The following is a 20,657-nucleotide window of genomic DNA, read 5'->3' on the forward strand; positions in this document are numbered from 1 at the left end:
ATAAAAAGGGGGGGGCTAATCTTCATTATAGGTGGACTTCTGCCTGAAAGGAAATGAGGGCGGCTTGTGTCTCAGTTTGTGCAAAAAACAATTGGCTATAGGCAGTAAATTGCTAAGGGCTGACACTACCAAACATTGTAGGTTTCTTCTAGTTATGATAGTTTGTATGCAACATCAAAGTTTGACTTGGTTTGTTCGGTCTTGCTGCTCTTTTGATGTCCTTGTCCCTCTCCCACTCTCTCCTGCTTTCTGTCTCAGCCTTCTTGTATATGTTAATCTTTTTACTCACATTACCATTACCACAGTTGGTGGTGAAAACTTCCTCCTCCAGTGCTTACAAGACAGGGCAACGTGTCCTTTCCGTTGTAAAAACAGTGAAGCCGGCACTGTAGCGAGAGGTCTCCGCTGGTCAGGCAGCCTTAGACAGCTCACACCCTCACACTGTATCTCTCTGGATCTGTGCCCAAACTCTAAACTCTTTTGGCAAGTTTTTGTAATTGAATCATATTTTGTCTTGTCTGTCGTGACTCGGCCATTTATTTTTAGAGCTAAAAGCTTTTGTTGCTAGGAGACAGTGTGTCTTAGGAGAGGCTGAGCGAGGGAGGGACAGAATGAAAGAGAAAAGAAAGAAAGAGATGGCAGTGGTGTTGAGGGGGAGAAAGGCGGAATCTGTGAAAGCTGAACGACGAACGAACAAGCTATGAGTCAGCAGGGACATCTGTACCACACACACACACACACACACACATATGCAGTGGGCATAGTTGCTATTCCTGTGTTCTTTGTCTGTGTGCTCTGTACACCCACGCATGAACCCACTTACCTCTCCCCACTAACCTGTGTTGTGTGTCTGTGTACTTCGTGTGTGTGAGGGAGATATTAGCTCGCCCACTTTTATTTAATATACTCCTGCTGTGCATATGTGGAAGTGTACTGCATGTGCACGTGTGTATTTTTCTCTGGCAATCACCAGTGTACCCCATTATACAGCAGTGTGTTGTCTGTGTCACAACGCCTAACCTGTCCCCAGTAACAAGAGCCTTATTGTCTGGTGTATGAATCATATGCTCATACTATATTAGTAATCTGCCTTCAAATGGCTATTATCAACGATCATAGCCGGCTTGTCTGTCTTTTGGCTCACTTTCCGAGCACCATAGGAGATCAGCATGTGGTTTATTAGTCACCAGAAGCCGGTCTGTTTTTCAGGATTTTTTTTCTCTTTCTTAATATGACTTTTTTAAGATTTTTTGAGCGTGTTAGCTGCCGCCTTCAGGGAAAAAAGATGCGCTAAACTAAAGAGCCACCATATTTGCAGGTTTGAAGAGTGAACGTTGCACATCACTTTTTAAATGATCAATGTTTAGTCTGTTTCTGATAAATTCCCATGGTCATAGAAGTTTTTTAAAACACAGTAAATGCATTAAATACAAAGAAATGCACCACACTCTTTACTAGTCTTTTATCACTTTTAATTCAGATACACAGACATCCCAGTGTGCAAACAAGCATACTCTTTCCATTGTGGCTATCGAAAGACAGACATATCTCAGCACGGACACACTATTTGTGAATAACATACAAAATGCATTTGAATTCTATAGATTGAAATCCCAATTTTAGATACTTTATGCTCTTGTATCAAGAGTTGGTTAAATCTGATTAATATCAGGAAATGTCTCCAATTCCATTGTGAAGTGGCAATAAAAGGGGAAAGGCTTGGTGGTTATAGATTGTGCCTTCTTAAATATTTGTATATCTCTAAAGTATTCCCATGAATTGCAAGTGATCAGTGAATAAAGGATCAGTGTTTTCCATTGGGGCATTGTGAAAAATGGAAAGAAAGTTGAGAAAAGAAAGGATGCAACTTTGCTCCACTGGAATTCTTGCAAAATTTGGTGTCTGTTGGACACTAAAACATCAGCTTGAATCTCTTAAATCTATCCTAAAGGGAGAAGCAGATTGCAGTTACTCAACTTGTGTGTGTGTCCATTATTTAGCCAGACGTTCATCACAAGGGAGCTTGCAGCAATGTCAAAGGCAATGTGCCTGTGCAATACTTAGTTAGGTTGCTTGCTAAGTTTAAACTCCTGTGACAAAATGGACAGTTTTTCATGCACTAAAAAAATCTATTAAAAATATCCGCCTCCAGTGCTTAGTCCCTTGAGTTGTACTTGACCTTTCGTTGTTGTGTGGCAACACTGTGTAAGTATTATATTTGCAAGTGCATTTTTATGGCTTTCTCCCTTTGTATAAGTGGTGTTCTCATAGGTGTTAGTGTATAAAATGTCATTTGTTGTAGTTAGATTTTCCCACTACTACTACTACTACTACTACTACTGTTACTAATACAGATTACAACATTTGCAGACACATAGCTGCACTATGCACACCGAATACTGGACTTACCGTGTCTGACTTGGTTAGTTTTTCCATGACTCGCTTTGACTCGATTTACACTTGCTTTTAAAATGTGATCTGTATCTGGATAAGGGAAAACACATGTTAAGGTCGGCTGTAAATACACGCATCATTGTGGTCAGAGTTTGATCAAACACATCATTGCATTGCAATCAATGTCAGCTAATCAGTCAGCTATTTGTAAATGCAGTTAATGACAGTTCAGAGAGAATGGGGGGTTTTGGGGGGGGGGGGTTGAGAAAGCAACCCCATGTGGACAGGAATGTCGTGACTCACTCTGGAGTTTGTCCACTCACCTTCACAAAACTCCTGAGCCACTGTGAAGGAGTCATTAAGCATTCAAAGTATTCGTTGTCGCCTCTGCCCACATATAATGCTGTAAGACCCTTTACCTGGTTCCCCGCGGATCCTTAAAAAGTCTTTAGATAACATAATTTTGTTTTTGATATTCAAGGTCTAAAACACCACGAACACAATGCTGCGAGCAAGCGATGCAGGCTCAGCCATGGGTAAATGCAAATTCAGTAAGAAGTTCCAGATATTCGAATGAGGCACGATGTGAACTTTGTCGCAAAACATTCAAACTTGAGATAATGGTAAGCACGGATTCTCACATAAAATCTCAAAAGCACAAGCACTGTGCTAGCACTCAAAAAAGTACAATGCCCATCGAGTTATACACTGCTACAGGTAGTTTGGCTGTATGTACTAGAGATGATTTGTCTACTGCGAATATGTCCGCTTTGCAGTGGTGGAAAGTAAATAAGTACATTTAGGCTAGTCAAATATTGTACTTAAGTACAAATTCGAGGTACTTCTACTTCACTTGAATCTTTTCTTTTCAATGCCACTTTCTACTTCTACTCCACTAACATTACATCTCAGCGTCAAATATTGTACTTTTTACTCCACTACATTTGTCTGACAGCTTTAGTTACTCTTTTTCAGATGACTGATAATACTTACATACAACTTAAGTAAGGTTTTGAATGCAGGACTTTTACTTTACTTAGTTGAGTATTTTCACAGTGTGGTATTAGTACTTTTTTACTTAAAGGATCTGAATACTTCTTACACCACTGCTGCTCTGGCAAAGTCTTCAGGACTCGCTACCATACATCAAACTACCTCTGTACAGTTTTATTTTTGTTAATGAGAACATAGTTATGTTAGCTAATGTGCACAGAATATTTCAGTTATTCAAAGTCAATAAAACTCTTAACGGCGTATACTGTAGTGTAGTTTGTCGATTTCTTTTGCTGCGGTAATGGTATTATTTTTTTTCCTTTTTTAGAGTTATTAAAAAGGTCTTGAAAGTCATTAAATTTGTACTTAAATGTGCAGAAACCCTGTTTACACCTGTCTTGAAAAGTAAATATCAGGTATACGGTATCATTTCTAATAAACTGCCATTATTGTTTTGTTTACTTAACCATTTCCCAACCTATTCATAAATGGATTTAATCCCAATAAGCACACATTGCAGACAATGCGCGTACATATTGTGTAAATGGAAAAGTCATAATTGATTTAATTATCATCTGGGCACCATATCTAGATACAGTTTACTTTGCCCTGGGATTTAGTTACCAGGTGTGTCTTCTTTACAAGTCTTACAACTTTTACAACTCCTTTTTATTTTATTTTTTTTGTTGTCCTGTCTGTTTTTCATCTATTCTTTTGTATGGTTGTTTTTGTGTATTGTTGTCTGCTTTTGTGGAGCTGCCCCAAGGCGGTTTCCTATCAAATGTTGACAATGCAATAAAGTAGTGAAAAAATTAAACAATTCCCTGTTTAATACGTCAGATTAGTGGGCCTATACACAGATACCTTAGATGCCGTTTTAAGACCCTGATCACATACAGTATGATGCAACAACTTTCACATTATATCAGATTTTGTCATGTGCTGTCATTGCAGCTTGGGTCAATAGGCCACATCACACCAGTGTTATAGTCTGACAGCCTTGAGCACATCATTGTTAACAGTTCACTGTCATTGCTGTATAGAAATGACAGTCTTTGTAGAGTGTGGGAAACTGATTGTAACCTTGGTATTTAGGATAGTGTGTTTCTTTACAGTTATATAAACACACACACACACACACACACACACAAAATTCAGCATTGTTATATTGTGGCCATATGTTTCCCACCCTCAGCTTTCTCAGTCTGATTGCCAAGGCACATCTGGTCCTAATGAGGTGTGTGTGTGTCACTATGCCTTTGCTATTCAGCCTTTCAGCCTGGCCTTGTGTTGAAGTGGTGTTGAGTCTTTTACTGCCTCCCACTGCTTTACAACTCAAAGCCTATACTTTTATCTGTTGGATAATAGTGTGTGTGATTGTGTGAGTGTGTGTTCTGATAGTAGTTATAAAACCATAGCTTATATTTTGTCTGTACATATCTCAAGGCCTGTTAATCTGTTATAACACTGCTGATTTTCCAGCTTTGATGGTGATAGCAATGAAGTTTTGATATGACTGCGGTCTGTGGGAACAGATTTAGCCGAAATGCTCATCACCAGCTTTCCTGGAGGCGCTAGATCCACTTTGCACCGAAACCAAAGACCGAAATGTGTTAAGGATTTAAATGTACAAGTTTCATCCAAAGTTTCATCCTTGATTCTGTGATTCTTAACAGTTTCATGTCTTGTATCCTTTCACAAATGCTTCACTCTATTAAGTCATTGCTGTTTCTGTTTTTCCTCCCATATTCTTCTTTACTTAACTCTAAAAACTTTTTAACCTGATTCCACACATTTTTTGCTTCATGTAACTTCAGAGAGACAAAATACAACCTTCAAGCACAAAAAATGGATGCCAGTTGACAGGTTTTTTGCTGAATGCAATATGTCTTTAAGGACCAAGAAATTGCCATGCACGTAGTATAATGTCCTGACTACTATTAGCTGTTAACACAAGCATTTTTCATATATATTCATATATTGTGAAAAACAGCTGCAGTCAAGTAGACAATTACCACTTCATATAATAATGGTTTATCACATACAGTGCACCAACAACTTGAGACAAACAAAAGTCTAGACAGGATAAAGAGCTGGAGTAAACCCAGATTTTTCTTGTTGTATCCATCCTTTCTTTGAATTCACCTCTGTTCATGATTACGCAGCTGAACACCCCTCTTCTCTCTCCTCTGTCCCCCAGGGTTTGCCTTCCCGGATTGGGCCTACAAGCCTGAGTCGAGCCCAGGCTCCAGACAGATCCAGCTGTGGCACTTCATCCTGGAGCTGCTGAGGAAAGAGGAGTATCACGACGTCATCGCCTGGCAGGGAGACTATGGAGAGTTTGTCATCAAGGACCCAGACGAGGTGGCCCGCTTGTGGGGTGCCAGGAAGTGTAAACCGCAGATGAACTACGACAAGCTCAGCCGAGCGCTAAGGTGAGACTAAAGTGGGTGAAAAGGGGTGAAAGAAAAGAAGGATGACACTTCCACACTTAAGCCCAAATATACTTTTCAAATTGTGCCACACACGTGGCCGCAAGGGTCCAAGTGACGTAAATTTTGTTACCTGCCCATGTCCTTTTGTTCAGTTTGTTTTGGCAAATAAGAACAATGTCACTGAACACTGACATTTACATCTGAAAGCTAAAGGTCACACCTCTGTTAGGACACAAACCCTGCATATGACACAAGAAACTGAACTGAACGAAACTGAATGTCCAGCCAAAACCTGTCCATTCACCCCAGACTGTCGTTCACATACCTAGTTATTGTCATCCACACATGACACGGGTCTAAACCATATTTTCAGACTCAGTGTTTTGCCACCAAAAAGCGAGAGATTCAGCATGGTGGATGGTGCCTCCATATGATTATTTTATTCCTTCACCCTCTGAAAAGTAAATGCAATACACATTTCACTCTGCAATCGTGTTCAGGTAATCTTGTGATTGAGAAGAGCACAGTTTGTAACTGAAAGTTGTAGAAGTTGCCAACATTAATTACTATGCTAAGTTTAAAGTAAGCAGCTATTGATTTTTGGGTTTTGAGAAATTTGAAACCGGGTCCTTATAGAACCGGGTCTCGATCTCCATCCCAAATCAACACCAGAGGAGTCTGATAATGGCAAAGAGCCCAGACGGATCAATCTTAAGTTACATTATTACACAGCTTTGTTGAATACTCGATTCTGATTGTTCATTTACAGCATTCAATTTTAAATCAATATTTGGTGTCAAATTATTGATTTCTTTAGTAAGTATCCATGTAATAATCGGGATAATGTACAGCGAGCTGGTCATTATTGCGAAACTAACCCCTTAATTTTGCAATATTGACCAGCTCACTGTACATTATCCCTTACTGAACTGGAATCATGTTGTTTTGTACTCCAGATGAACTGTGATAAAGTCAGTAAAGCATACAATCATTTTATAGGGGTAAGATACACACAGACCACAGGGTTAGAATAACAGTGTTTCTTTCAACACAAGAACTCAAAACTTGTTTTTTGGGGGTTTTTGTTCTGTTTCTCTGCACTTTACAAAATGTAAAAACAAGCTAAAATGGCATTTAAAAAACAGAAGCTGAAGGATAGAAGGAGGGGAAAAGCAGTGATGAAAGCTTTCATCTTATTTCTTTGCCATGAGCTGTACACTTCGTATTTAGACTAACAGACTATAAAGCTTATGTTCATCTTCTTTTCAAGTGTCAATTCTTTGTTAAATATAGATTCACAGATCACAGGAACATTTTTAAGACACTCAAGCTTCGTTTCCCTCATTAGTGTTGATTGAGTGCAATGTTGGTGCAAACCTTGAAGTTTGAGCTTATTTCTTTCTCTTATTTCTTATACTTTTTTGTAACTGGCTCAGGGGTAAATTTCATCTTAATTACAACAGCATCAAATGTGTAAGAAAAAAAGAGTTGGTGTTTTGTCGTGAATTGTGCATCTGCGCTGCGTGCTAAAACTCCAGGGTGACAGCAGATTTAGAAACACACACCTTCACCCTCAGAGGAGCACATGTGGGATGCTGCAGAGTTTTATTTAGCTGCCAGTCTGTTCTCTCATCATCATGTACGTACACACACACACACACACACACTGCTAGTCATCAGAGTCGCCTCCTGTGTTGTAGGTTGGTGTGGGTTATAGTTTGCCATGGTGACTAGTTACACTGCCTCATCGCCACACACACACACACACACTCACACACACAAACACACCCACGTACACACACATACACTTAACACCTTGTTATATGTCAGCCCTCCTCCAGCCCATCTGTGTCTTGTTTGTTGCTTAAACCTTTTTTTGTGTTTGACTTACCCTCGTATGACTGCATATTTAAAGACACCAAGATAAATATTGTTACATAATGCAACAAATGTAATGTATATAGGGCGTCTCGCTGAAGCTGGTTAGGGATTAAATTATTTATTTCATTTTCTTCACATTTAACCATGTAGTTCCATCACTTAAAACGTCTTTTTCAATCATTACATAAGTGTCATAACAACAGTTGAAGTGTATTACACAACGTACAATTTTTATCACTCAGAAGCATTTTTAAAGTAAAACAAAGACTTAAAATTACAGATTTTAAAATGTGTGCTTAACGTTGATGCTGCCAATTATATGGTATAATTTCTGGTAAAAGTTCAGTATAACTGGGATAAATTTGCTTTTAACTAAAGAAATGTTTGATCTGTTTGATCTTCCATTTTTTGCGACTGTGTCCCGTAGGTTTTATTTGATGCCGCTAGTGGACGATTTGGGAGTACTTGGTGCTTATTTGCCCGTTAACGTATCAAACTTGTCACTAACACACAGAAATAGAAATAAACAACTTAGATCTCCAAATTAAACATGGACACTAAATGGCTTGTATCTTTTAAGATGTACTTAACCCCACAATGTTTAACAGTAAATTAACAGTCAATTCACTACAGGAGGAGTTCATCTTTCTCTGGACTCAGTGAGTATTTTACATCAAGGACCAGCTGGAGCCTAAATTTGTTGTCAGTGTCTTTTCTGTGGTTTTTAAACCTTTTATATGAATGAGGAGCTGTTAATTAATTCTGAAGTCTTTGGAAGGAAGTTCTCTCTGTTAGATGTGAAGTCTTTGATTGATGATTCTCTTCATCTTTGAAGTGTGTGCGCATTGGTGCACATGTGATTTCATTCATGCATATACAGTACGTGTGTGTGTGTGTGTGCTTGTGAGTTTGTGCTCACACACATCTAAGTGTGTGTTCAATGCATCGAGGTCGACTCTATATAGTCAAAGTCTTTTCTAGTTTATTTGAAGGAAGTTCAAATGGTCTTCAAAGAGCGTGAGGCCTGGAGCGAGCCTGGGCCCGGTATGTGAGACTGGCTGTCCCATATTGACTCAATACTGTTAGAGGGTGTGTGTTTGTTCGATTCACATGTATGTGCCTGGACTTTCCCCGACTCGTTCAAAGTGCCATCCATCTATCCACATGTCTGTGAACATTATGTCCCTCCAGCTTTTACTGCACATACAGGCCTGATATAGTTAACACCCACTCACAAATACTGCCGTTTACCTCCTAGAGTGCAGTGTAATATATATTGTTTCGGTACCGTGGTACCTTTTTGTGAGACTTCATACTTCACGTCAACTATATTTCAGAGGGAAATAATGTTATTTTAAAGCCATTGTCCTCAGGTGACAAGTTAATCTTGTCAATTTAACTTGTCAATAATTATAATAGTAATTAGTGTATGTAGTACGTGGAGCACCATAAACATTTAAATACTCTTTTTAGATGAATAATTTTACACAGAAATTCTAAATGCAGGACATTTTCCTTTTTAATGGAGTATTATTCCATTATGCTATTGTATATTTACTTAAACTTACTCAATGATTAGAGAACCTTTCCGCCACTGCAAGCCCCCATACATTTGAGTTTATTATTGAAATGACTTAAAGCCAATGTGTGAACACTGTGTGCTCTAAAATAGCTCAAATAACAGCTCTAATTTGTTCTGTGTGTGCTCAATAGTTTTTCCATTACTTTCATATGTTTTCTGCATGCGTTTTATGTTTAAGCCTGTTTCTTTGTGTGTGTGCCTGTATTATGTGTGATGGTGTGGGTGTGCGTAGTAGTCGGCTCTGTCAGAAGAGGCCCTTCACTCATTGAGTCATTGAGGGGCTGGATGAGCTCCTGGTTCACACACTCCTGCTCTACTTTGTTCTGTATTGTACCAAACTCCAGTGACTAATACTCTGATCACACTGAAGCAGGGATACAGCTGGGCACGGCTTCATCATTATGACAAAGGATTTTACATTCAGCCCTTTCTGCTCAATTATAACTAAGAGACATGTTTACAACTTCTTATTCAAGCAAATCCATATTTTTATGTACAAGTTTTGCCACTGAGCTCCTCTCCTTGATTCTACTGAAAATGTGGAATGACGTATTACATTTCCCAGAATGAAGTGGCCAGTCTCAATTGAATGACGAACACTGATATTGAAGTTTTTATGTAAAGAAATATGAATGTGGTTTTGTCCTGAGGCTATTGGTGAGTCACAGGGAGCCATTTTATCTTTTAGATCAGCTGTCAGCAGCTCGCTATTCACTCCTCTACATCTCTCTGTGTATTGACGATGATTAATGCACTCTCATAATGGAGCTGCCTGGGTAAGACTAAATCAGAACGGCTGTCTCGCCATCTTAAATGATCACAGTGAGACTTTGAATTTAACCGTGTGTTCACATTGTGAGCAGCTTGTTTAATTGTGTGCTGTACACTGAGTAACGTAGAATTACCATGCAGGTAATGCTTTGTAAAGTGACACTGTGGTTTCTGATGTTTCACTTTTGTCTTCTGTAATGTTACATTATTTTGTATGTTTTAATTATCCAACTAGCAAACACCAATTCATTCATTCATTTGTCTGTCATTGTCTGACTAACAATGAACAAAAAAAGCAGAGAAAGGTGTGTGAGCGTATGCAGCCCTGTTTATTTAAGTAATTTTTTGGGGGGGAAGCTGAGTTCTCTGCTGTGTTGTTGCTGTTAACATTATGTCTCCTGCAGTGGAGAACAGCCTCTTTGCTGCAATGCTAATTCCGGGGAAAGCCATCATTATCCAAAATGCTATGCACTGAGTTATTACCCGACCAGAGTTGTTTGAAGTTTTTCAAAGTGCTGCAGTGTGTGTTGGTCAGCAGGACTCTTTTGTTAGTGCTGGAGTTTGATGTTCCGCTAATGTTAGTCTGTAGGTGATTCGGTACGAAGTATTATACACTTCACTTTTGTCTTGCAAAGTTAATTATTAAATCATTAAATCCAAAATGCGCCCAAACGCTTGTCTTTTTGAAGGTTAACTACCTGATTACTCTATGTGTGCACTGTACACCGTCCGGGTGCTGCACCTGCCCTCACGGTGGAGTCCCGCCCTTTTTGTTAAATCAACATAACGTTATTAACTAGTGTTATTACAAAAATCGATTTTTGGCATTTGTGTAGAGCCATTTGCTGTTTTGTTTTGTTTTTTCACCGACCCTGAGTTCAGAGCTTACTGGTGGCCACATTCAGAGGTTTACTGCATGTTGCTGATGATGTGATAAGTATTTAAACACGGTAATTCACTGGGAGATAACACTCTGTCCATCCTTCTCTCTTTAGATACTACTACAACAAGAGGATCCTCCACAAGACCAAAGGGAAGAGGTTCACCTACAAGTTCAACTTCAACAAACTAGTACTGGTCAACTACCCCTTCATCGACATGGGCTCTGGTACGCACACACTCACATATATATTGTAAATCCACAAATGATGTGGTTAGCACACCCTCAGGGGGTGTGTAGCACTAGACACTGAAGAATAGACGTCTCATTGGAAAAGTTCAATTGTCTTAAGCTGTCTTTGTTATAATTTACAAGGCTTGTGTCAATGTATTAAACAAGCACCTAACCAAGGCTTTTAGTTATTGAAAGCAGAAACTGGATTTCTTTCTTTTTCTGCCCCGATGACATCCCTTGGCAGTTGAAATAGATGATTACTTTCGATTAAAAGAATGGAAATCACACTTGACAGCAAGGACCTGTTCAAGGAGCGTGAGTGCTCTAGGACAGACAACAAGTTAGCCTTCAGGTGTCTGTGAATTCGAGGTCCTTGTGTGTGAGTTTCTGGACTTTGCAATTAATTTGCTTACAGCTGTAAACTGTAACAAAAAATTACCTATGAAATATAATTTTAATCAGCCAAAATAACTGCTAAACACAGTTGGTGTAGATGTTCCTCTTCCCATTTTGACGTTGTTTACTTGTTAGCCAAGAATAGAGGTTTAGATGCTGCTACACTTACTTTATGTAGCATTACAGTGAGCAAATCATGATCTGATCATTTGCTCTGATTTTGTTTCAAAGAGTGTGCAATCGTCTGCAGAGACAGCTTTTGAGAAAAGACCCCAAAGATTGTATATAACTGAGATTTTCAAATGTTATTGTCTGAGACATTTTCCAGTCAGTGTGGTGGGCTACTTACCAATTTACTCGCCAAAGATAAACCTTATCGGTAAATACTTGGAGCAGTTTTGCGGCCAGGTCACAATCTAAACACTGCATTTAATATAAACGAATCATATTCACATCAAGTATTTCCACACCTGTTTTTGCAAAAACAAATCTCAGATACCATCCTAGTAAAAGTACAAATCAAATACACAAACAGAATTTGTGTGCAGTTTGTGTGCATGTATCTGCCTGGTTACGTGGGTGTGTGTGTGTTCTAAGACATCAGTGTGCCACGTCCCAGTTTATCCCTCTCCTCCCTCTGAAGTCGTCTCCCGTTCTGGTCCCGGCCACCCAGTGTAAACACAGCCCATATGGAGTGTTGGATACTGGGTGACATAAGTGCAGCACGAAACTTTAATTATAGCCTCCGTGTGATGTGGCCCACACACTGACATGTTGTGATATGATGGTTTCATATGATGGTTACACACACATGCCCACGTAAATCTGGATTGATACGCAAGCACAGACGCTCACACACATGCACATTACATAAACATGCATGCAGTTTTTTCTCCTTGTCGTTTCTGACACACATGGCTGTGAGATGTGTGCTTTTTTAAACAGAGACCCACACACACACAGACACACACACTCAGCGGTACTGGAAAAAACAGAGGAACCCAACCCATGTTTGTGATGGCAGTAAGAGCGACTTTTCCAATATTTAATTCTGGCACGTGCACGGATGCCAAGAATTTATTGCAGTGCCACAGTCTCCCTGGCAGAAGAGAGACTGGGAGGAGGGGTTGAAAGAGAAGGGAATTTGTGGCTTTGTGTAACCCAGTGTTTTCTTTCTGTGTGCCTGTGACCCTCTGGGTAAAATAGTTGGAGTTATGGGAGACATGTGACCTACTCTCATTAGTTAGTTTTCCCTTTCTCTTCAATTTAAAGGGCTGGTTCGTCCAAAAATTGAAAAAACATATTTTGTCACTTAGCCCCAGTGGTATCTAACCATGCACAAGCAATGTCCTGGGTACTCTGGATAATCCACAAAACACGCCATCAACAGTTTTCATTAGACCTGCTTTCTACCAAAGAAATAGTTCCTGTAAAAACCGCTAGGCTGACACTGTGTTCTATTGATAATGTAGAGCAGCATGATCTCTGGTTCTGGAAAAGAAAAAAAAAAACAATGTCCGTGTTACTGTTGAATTTTTTAATAGTCATTTTTCATTACTTTGAGCACCATAGATTACATCCAATACACCTACATTGCATTGGGGTGGATGCAGAAATCTAAGAGATTATCTCTCAAACCAAAACTAACCTCATACCTAGACACCATTAGAGATAAGGGAGAAAATACTGTATGTTTCTTTTATAAGTCCCAGAGAGCAAGTGTCCTAACGTCACCTCTGAGCTTGCGCTGTTCCTCTAGCTTCTGTAACTCAATACAGTCTCTCATTGAGGGGTTTCTTTGTGAAAAACTGAAGCGTGTTCTAGGTGTTTACTAACCATATACTAAGATGAATGAGCATCTATTAACAGCCCCTGCTTTTAGAAGGTAAACAACAATATCAATTTGCCAACTTTTAGCTGTAATCTCTGCCTAAAAAACATATACACTGTTTCGCCCTCTCTGTACTGCTATGACAGCCTGATGATGTTTCAATCGCGATAGTCATAGATAGACAGCAATAATGGCTAGTTCATAAAAAATGTACGATCACTGTCTAAAACAAAATCAATGAACTGCATGATGTACTGTTGGGTAAGGTTATGTTCCAGAGCTTTGAATTAGGTTTTGTATGTTTTTGGTTTCACTTCAGCTCTCTTTAAGATTATGAGCCCGGTTTTTATTTTCTCATTTCCTCATTCTTCTTCTTCTTTTTTTTTTTTTTAGGATAATTTAAACTTCATATTGTTGATTTAACTAACTCACCCCTCACCTCTTTTCTTCCTCACAGGTCGAGGAGTCCCTCAGAGTGCCCCTCCAGTGCCAACCGGAGGCACCCACTTCCGTTTCCCCCCTTCCACGCCGTCAGAAGTCCTCTCATCCAGTGAGGAGCTGCGCAGTCCAGGCATGTTCAGCAGCGTGGCTCGCCGCATGGCCCGCGGCTCTGTCAGCGACTGCAGCGACGGCACCTCCACTAATTCGGAGCTGGAAGAGGCTGTGGGGGGCGATGAGCGAGGCGTGGGGCCTGAGAGGGCTTTCAGGGGCCTGCTTCCTCACCGCCTGCCTCACGATTCTCTCTTCAGGGTCTATGGTGGGGCCCCGAACCCAGCAGGGCTCGGCAGACCTGCCCACAGGGTTCACCCAGAGCCTCTGTCTCCATTCCCTGTCTCCCCCCTGCCTGGCCCCGGGGGTCTTCTGGCCCCAACTCTGTCCCCAGCCCTGTCCATGACCCCTACCCCCCACCTGTCCTACACCCCCTCCCCCTCCCTGTCTTCTCCCATGATGGGCTCCCACTTCTCCTTTAACCCAGAGGACATGAAGCCCTTCCTGCAGGCCCACACTCAGTCCGTCTATAACTACCACCTCAGCCCCCGAGCCTTCTTCCACTACCCCAACATCATCATCCCTCAGCCCCATCGCCCCACCCTGGAAAAGCCGGCCACCCATCACCTCCACGCCCCACCTCTGCCGCTCTCTCATTCGCTTAGCCAGCAGCCAGGAGGCGGGGAGGAGGGGCACCTTCACCCGTCACCATTCAAGTTCAAGCTGCAGCCACCTCCCCTTGGGCGCAAACAGAGGGATGCAGGGAGCTCATTGGCTGCTTCTTCTTGCTCCTCTTCCTCCAGCCAATCCTCCTCATTCACAGGGTCTGGTCATATAACAAACGCAGGGCCTCCTAAGATCAAGGTGAGACTGCTAACGCTAACACACACACACACACACACACACACACACACACACACACACACAGGTTTTGGTGTTTCCACTTAAGGATGGTTCTCTTTCAGACATTTGACATCTGGCCAGAGTCATAAATAAAATGTCGTAAAATGTTGTAAAATATTCTTCCTCTCCAGGTGGAGCCCATATCAGACATTGAGTCAGAAGAAGAGGTGGAGGTGACTGACATCAGTGAGGAAGATGAGCTCAATCACAATGACGAGGATGATGAAGGTGACATCTTCACTCCGACAGCTCATCACCATCATCATCAGCTCAACAACCATCACCAAGCTAACGGAAATGGGAGCAGCCTCTCTGCCCCTCCACACAGTAACCCTGATGATGACCCTGATGAGGATGAGGAGGTCTTCAAGACTCCTGCCACTCCTCCCATTGGCAGCAGCAGCCTGGCCTTCCCTCTGATTGGCCTGAAGAGTGAGCCGGGTCAGGCAGCTCCCATCAGCCCCGGAGGCACGCGCTGTATCCCACTCAAACTCCGCTTCAAACGCCGCTGGAGCGAAGACCAGAAGATGGAGGCGGACGGAGAGAGGGACGAGGCAGAAGACAAGAAAGTGAGGGCTGAGGGAGAGGAGGAGGTGGAGAGGAAGAGAGAGGAGGCAGGCAGGAGAGTGGGGGAGGTGGAGAATGGGGGAGGAAGAGGTGTCATTTTGGGGTTGATGCTGCCATCGCCTCCCACCCAGCGCAGAGCGAGCTCGGAGCTGCAGAGGGCTACAGCGCAGTTGTCTCTGGAAAACACTGGCTGCTGAGCACACACACACAGGGGATCCTACTTAGATACAAAACACACACCTGTCGGAGTCTTGTCAACAAATGTAATAGTTTTATGTAGACCATAAGGCCTTGTGATTTCTTGCCAGCAGTAGTGAACGTAGCATGTTTTGGTTTGGCACAAGAGTGTGCTTAAATGGAGACAGTAACTGAAAGGTGATTATATAAACACACTTTAATGTTGTTCTTTAGTGAATATCTGAATATGTACATGTATCGTATGTAGGAAATAATGGTTTTAGTGCAATAATTAGGAGTTATTGGACACTTTTTACCGACCTCACCGCCCCCACAAGCCCCTTAAATTACTTGACATAAAACAAAATATTTCCCCTACATATGTTACATGTGCATGCTCACGAGGTAGTAAAGAACAAGATGTTACTATAATTACCTCTCAGGTTTTGTCACTGTTTTTGCAGTATCAACACCTTTTCCTTTGTACCATCGTGTGGTCGGTACTGTCAGCAAGCAGCCGCTAGACGTTATGGCCTATGTAGAACCATAAAACACAGGTGTGCCTGTGTAGCCTCTAATGTACTGCAAGTCAAGACACCGTTGTGCCCCTGGTACCCTATCAAACATGAACACAGTAGAGTATTTTTGCTGTGACTTACAACATTAAGAGATAACCAAACTTCTATATATTGACTTCTGTCCCATTTTTAAAATTAGAGCCATACAGAGAGAGAATCTGCCCTTAATATCTCTTAGGAATTGCACATTGCCTTTTCAATGCCTCCTCACCCTCATAGTGCCAGTTAAGCCATAAGTCTGCTAGGGATCACCTCACATCACACCTGTGCCCAGATTATGTCTTCAGTGAGTCTATTAGTTTATCTGGTGCAGTGAAACGAATCACATTCACCCTAAAGAGAACACAGGCAGACTGAATTGTACAGCAGTAGATTGAATGGATTTTTCACCCATATCTGGCTCACTTGAAGGTGGTGAGTCCTCCTCCTTACTTCCCCTCTCTTCTTTTTCCTCATTTGTACTCACCATAACAGACAGACAGATCTTAATGTTACTAAAAACACTTTTAACAGCCCTGATAGAGATTACAGAAGTGCCTCTCTGTCTGCACCCATCACCATGCAGTCATTTACAAGATGGAGGGCAGTGAGCAAAAAAAAACGTAGACTTTGCTCTGATGGATCTTACAGACTGAAGGGGGGGAGTGTTGCCCAAGAGGTGATTAGAAAGAACTCTCCAATCAGTCTTTTCTCCAGGAAACAACTCAGACACTATCAAACTGCATCAGGGCCAGACTGAGTGGTCCCTTCATCCTCAGCTAAAGTCACTACGTGTATAAAGACATGAAGTGAGGGTGGAATTATACATCTTAAGGACAGTCAAACTAAGCCTGAGCAGGAGAGGAAGATTTTGATGAACTGACGTTGACCTTTCAACCTCTGACCTGTCACACGGCATCTTTAGACATTTGTTAGCCAGCGAATGGATGTAGTTTCCGCTGTACAGAAAACCCACCTGGGTCTTTGAGGAAAGCGCCGGATCTTTCTCTCCTTTTCACTTGTTGGGGAAATGAGGAAGCAGCTACCAGCAAGGCTGTAATTATAGACACACTTGTTTCTGAGTGTGTGTGTGTGGACCGAAAGCTGGTGTGAAAACATCAGGCCTGACGGATACAGAGAGTGTCTCAGCTATTCGTGTCCCTGCTTGACTTCGCACAATCTTCGAGGGGTTTGGAGGTTTGAGGGCATTCGAAGTGTTTTCTCCCTCAAACATACAGATCAACAGCTCTCTTCTGCATTCCCCGTTTTTTTTATTTTTTTTTATTAAAGACTGTATTCTTTCTGTCAAAGGATGTTTGTGCCTCATAAGGACATGGACAGTATTTTAGGGCATTTGCAGTGATCTGAGGACTTTCTGTATTTTGGAGAGAATAGCCGAATCTGTTCATGTGATGTTTTGAGAAGTGACGATTGAAGCGAACTGATATGTCTAGGGGAGAGCGGGAACCATGTAATGAATGTCGAGCATCAAGGTTAACTCAGGCAAACCTTCACTGAGATATTGATAAAACAACTTATTTTTATGACGTTTTATTCATGTCGTTTAAAAAGAAAAAAGACATTGTGCCCATTTAAACGAACAAACGATTCCAAATAAGATGGTGCCTTTTTAAAGCCAACATGAGTTTTATCAGTACCCCCAGCAAAATGTTTTATCACACTCACAGAGTACCACCATGCCTTCTGTTTTTGTAAGAGAGATGCAGAACAAGTAAATCTACACGTATATATTTTATTCAAATATATATTGAATTCAAATATTATATTTCAATATGGTCATTTGATACATACCAGGAACATCCTACTATTTTTAATGGTAAAGATATGTATATATTCTTATGGGCATATTATTACCAGTATAATTCAGCCTTTGCCTTCTCACCCTTGCCTTCTCTTGACCGTTGAGCTGCAGTGACAAAGGCCACCAGTATCAGAGTTTTATATTTATATTGTAAAAGTAAAAAAAAAAACAAAAGTTATTGTGTGTTCAGGGGACGGAGGGTGTGAAGGGACGAGGACAAATGAGTGAGCAGAAACTTTTAACCAGACCTGGGTCAAATCATATTTACCTTGTTAGTGGGTGTGTTTGTTTTAACATCCCTGGAGTAGCAGCCAGGCGGGGTTTACCACCTCAGGACAGAGTCCTAGAAAGGTTTACATTTTGGCTCTCCTCACGTTGTCCCGCATGGTAAACCCCACCCACCGGGAACAGTTTGACCCCGATCTGCTTAAAAACCGTGGAGGCGCAGGTTGTAATGGGGAGCTGGTAACGGACTCGCGTGTTCAGAGCAGACTGATTCTGATTGGACGACACAGATATGCAGCAGGTTTTCAGCTCTGCATCACCTCACAAAGCCAGCAGGACCACAGCAGCTGATATGACTGAACTTTGGTTTGAGCATGGACTGTGGACTCGAGCAGCTTTGTGTGAACAGAGTGTGTCTGGGCTGGTCTGAACCCTGCCCATATATACACACACACAAACACACACACACACACACACACACCATCCTGGTTAGAGTAAGGCTTTACTGTGGCTAGAATAAAGGGAAACATGACATCACACGTGACATCAAATGCCCCCACAGTCTCTCTGGACGGCAAACCATAGCAACTACACACACTATTACACACACACACAAACACATACACACAGAGGAAATGGCATCACAAAACCTCAGAGCAGAGTGGAGAGAGAGGGACTTCCCATAATCTGACTCGCGCATTCTGCTCGGTGTGTACGTGCACTTGTGTGTGTGAATGTGTGGTTCCTATGGTTATGCCCTCTACATACACACACAGCCTTTAAAAAAACTGTCCAGATAAAGTCATGGCCTGGGTTATTTAGTCACAATTTTCTTGTCCAGATTGTCCAAGAAGCTCCAGTCTCGTGTGTTTATCTTAAGCACACATTGTCATTTTAAAAATTGTTATATTTCTTCACCAGGCACAAAACAACTCTTACATCTATCCTAATTGGCTTGTTAACATCATCAGCATTCCTCATTTTAAACTTTTTGTCATTTATGGTCAGTGGAGATTGCTAAAAGTGCCAGCAAAAATATTTTAGGGAATTTTAAGGACAGATGTAGCAGTTTACAAGTGTCTGGTAAAGAAAAATACAAACGCCGAGCTGTACCTGAACTGTTGCACCTGTGCTGCCTTACCTGTCGTGGCTTCAAAAACAAAACACAAGAACATAACTGTTTCCCCAGCGGGTTGATATTTTCACCCCTCGATTTCATCGATGTTGTTCTTATCATTTTCTTCTGTATTTTTTCAGACGTATTACTGTTACTCTTGTAATTATTATATTATTAACATTTTTGATGATTTTGTACCCTCTTTGCCATGGCCCGGTCTCTGCTCCATGAATTCCTGGTTTTCTGTGAGTTTTTGTTCCAGTTTGCACTCTTTCCCATGAACTTCAACTAGTTAGCTTCAGTGCAGTCTCTTTCTTTTTTCAATTTATTTGAACTCACACTGATTTTATAACCATGTTACCATGGACAAGAGGAGGGTCACATAATCCCCACATGATATACAGCAGGGGAAGAAACAATTGTTTTCATTTTTTGATGTTGTGTATATATATTTTTTCCATTTTGGAGGGTTCTGTAAGAAAAAAAGAGCTTTGTACTGTTTAACCATTGTATTATTTGAAACGCGTCCCCCTGTCCTCTCTCTGGTCGCCTCTGTCTCTCCTCTCATGTCCACTTCGACGGTGAGCTGTCACTCCAGAGGAGAGATGGAGACTTTTGTTTTTATCATGGAGGAACCACCTGTACTTCTGTTTCTCTTCTATCTGTTCATCTTCATTTGTAATTAAACAATAATCAGGGTTCATTAAAAAAGGTAAAAATGGATATCAGTTTCTGTGTCTTTCTTTCGTTTATTCACTTTCTTCATTCCTTCCTTCAAGCTACATTTGAGAAAAAATTAGCAAACCAAAAATATGATAATATGTTAATAATTTTCCCTACTTTTGGATTTTACTTTGAGTTTTAAGGTGCATTGTACTGGCTTAAGAAGACATTAAATAGTACACTAACAAAAATACAAGTATTACTCATAGAGCTGAACCATTAGTCCATTAATCTAACTGTCAACTATTTTGATAATCGATTAATCTGTGTTATGTGATAGTAGAGTAATTTTGAGTTTTGGTCTGTTGGTTGCAATTTCAACATGTTGCCTTGGGCTTCAGGAAATTGCAATGGGATTTTTTTTTTAAACTTTGACATTTTATAGACTAAAAAATCGATTAATGGAAAAAGTAATGCAACAGATTAATCGCTAATAAAAAAAATTCGTTATTTGCAGCCGTAATCAGTCACCCACAGGATAATTTGCGTTTAGTTATCAGTGCGAGGAAAAAAAACTTAAACACACATTGGCCAACCGGTATTACTGAGTCAGATCTCTGTTCTTTCATGCTGGTGGTTTTGTATTCAACAACCTGCAGCCTCGTTGTGCCAGACCGCCTCTCTGAATGCTTCATGACTCAAGTCATGTCAACAGCAAGTCAAGTACTTTGTACTTGTCA

General features: G+C 41.0%; 1 protein-coding gene across 1 annotated transcript in view; it reads left to right on the forward strand.

The window, feature by feature from the left end:
* Window positions 1-19,437, forward strand: part of erf (Ets2 repressor factor) — a 37,926-nt gene extending 18,489 nt beyond the window's left edge. The window contains exons 2-5 of the mRNA XM_044171853.1: window positions 5,588-5,822; window positions 11,052-11,164; window positions 13,855-14,750; window positions 14,921-19,437. Coding sequence (XP_044027788.1) covers window positions 5,588-5,822; window positions 11,052-11,164; window positions 13,855-14,750; window positions 14,921-15,553 — 1,877 coding nt within the window. The 3' untranslated portion in view covers window positions 15,554-19,437. The remainder of the gene's footprint in view (window positions 1-5,587; window positions 5,823-11,051; window positions 11,165-13,854; window positions 14,751-14,920) is intronic.
* The last annotated feature ends 1,220 nt before the right edge of the window (window positions 19,438-20,657 follow it).

This window comes from Siniperca chuatsi, linkage group LG17, assembly GCF_020085105.1.
Source record: "Siniperca chuatsi isolate FFG_IHB_CAS linkage group LG17, ASM2008510v1, whole genome shotgun sequence".
In the NCBI taxonomy this organism is placed as follows: Eukaryota; Metazoa; Chordata; class Actinopteri; order Centrarchiformes; family Sinipercidae; genus Siniperca; species Siniperca chuatsi.